Source organism: Anas platyrhynchos, chromosome 31 (assembly GCF_047663525.1).
Source record: "Anas platyrhynchos isolate ZD024472 breed Pekin duck chromosome 31, IASCAAS_PekinDuck_T2T, whole genome shotgun sequence".
NCBI classification, from domain to species: Eukaryota; Metazoa; Chordata; class Aves; order Anseriformes; family Anatidae; genus Anas; species Anas platyrhynchos.
In genome coordinates, this window is record NC_092617.1 from 2,420,831 (window position 1) to 2,422,672 (window position 1,842).

At 50.4% G+C, this 1,842-nt stretch overlaps 1 protein-coding gene across 1 annotated transcript; it reads right to left on the bottom strand.

Annotated features, from left to right (window-relative positions):
- Positions 1-623: 623 nt before the first annotated feature.
- LOC139999968 (olfactory receptor 14C36-like) lies at positions 624-1,559 on the bottom strand. The gene has a single exon (XM_072029643.1). The coding sequence runs from the start codon at positions 1,557-1,559 to the stop codon at positions 624-626; it is 936 nt and encodes a 311-aa protein (XP_071885744.1).
- Between the last annotated feature and the right edge of the window lie 283 nt (positions 1,560-1,842).

Below are 1,842 nucleotides of genomic sequence, written 5' to 3' on the forward strand. Positions count from 1 at the left end.
GAGGAAAATTAACTCTATCCTAGCTGAAACCAGGACAAGTGAGCAGCTCCTTGGGTGTATTCCTGACACCAGCTTTGCAAGAAGCAGAGATGTGGCAGAGATGCCACTGCAGAGACAACTTTCACCAAGGTACATGAGACCTAAGGGCTTAGTGAAGTACAAGAGCTCAAGAGAACAACTTAGAAGCCAAAAGAGAGCAGCAGTGAAAAGGCCACATCTTGCCGCTGGCCATGGCTCCAGGGAAGCAGCAGCCCCGACCCGAAGGCAGCAGAGAGGCAGAGCCCAGCGGGCAGTGAGGGGCAGTCTCAAGGTCCACTGGGGCTGCTCCTCTGTGTGGCAGCAGCTCCAGAGGAGATGGGAAGAGATAGCATCTGAGACCAATGAAGTTCTCGTGGATTCTTTATTCTCCTTATCCAAACAGGAAGCCAAGTTCTGCAGGTATATAGGATGATTGGGTGAAAGCAAATAAATTAAAAAAAATATAATAGACAGAATGCCATGAACAGAATTAAACCAAAATCACAATTTTAAGAGATAATATTAATAATAAAAACAGAATTGCAAGCTATAGTACAAAGAGATTGTTCAGATAACCTGTGCATCCATTTAATATTATAGGCACACTATTGATGCAAAAGAAGCATGTATCCAATGAGTTTCCACAAGGCGTCCTTGAGCTCCTGGTTCCTCATGCTGTAGATGAGGGGGTTCACTGCTGGAGGCACCACCGAGTACAGAAATGACACCACCATGTCCAGGGCTGGGGAAGAGATGGAGGGGGGCTTCAGGTAGGCAACCAAGGCAGTGCTGAGAGTCAGAGAGACCACAGCTAGGTGAGGGAGGCATGTGGAAAAGGCTTTCTGCCGGCCCTGCTCAGAGGGCATCCTCAGCACTGCCCTGAAGATCTGAACATAAGAAAATGAAATGAAAACAAAACACGCAAACGCTAAACAGAAACTAATTACAAGAAGTGCAGCCTCCCTGAGGTAGGCATCTGAGCAGGAGAGCTTGAGGATGTGGGGGATTTCACAGAAGAACTGGTCCACAGCATTCCCTCGGCAGAGGGGCAGGGAAAATGTGTTGGCCGTGTGCAGGACAGCAGTGAGAAAGCCACTGCCCCAGGCAGCTGCTGCCATCTGGGCACAAGCTCTGCTGCCCAGGAGGCTCCCGTAGTGCAGGGGCTTGCAGATGGCAACGTAGCGGTCGTAGGCCATGATGGTGAGAAGGGAATACTCTGCTCCAACCAAGAAGAAGAAAAAGAAGACCTGTGCAGCACAGCCTTGATAGGAGATGGTCCTGGTGTCCCAGAGGGCATTGGCCATGGCTTTGGGGACAGTGGTGGAGATGCAGGCCTGATCGAGGAGAGCAAGGTTGAGCAGGAAGAAGTACATGGGGGTGTGCAGATGGTGATCGCAGGCTACGGCTGTGAGGATGAGGCCGTTGCCCAGGAGGGCAGACAGGTAGATGCCCAGGAAGAGCACGAAGTGCAGGAGCTGCAGCTCGCGCGTGTCTGTGAATGCCAGCAGGAGGAACTCACTCACAGAGCTGCTGTTGGGCATTTGCTGGTTCTGGACATGGACACTGCTAAATGAGAAAAAAGTAAAATAAAATAAATAGAGAGTGTTACGAGTAATGTCTCTGAGCAAAACTGAGAAAATTCACAATTAAATCCTTACATTCCCTGTTTCCAAGAAGACCTTTGCCTATATCCCTGTCTGGATCCCTGCTGTGTGCTTGCTGAGTGTCCTGTACACTGCAGCCTCCTCTGCCCAGCAGCTCCCAGTGAGCCTGCTCTGCTCCATTCAAGGTTCCAAAAGGGAAGGTTCCTGGGCAGTGGCTCCC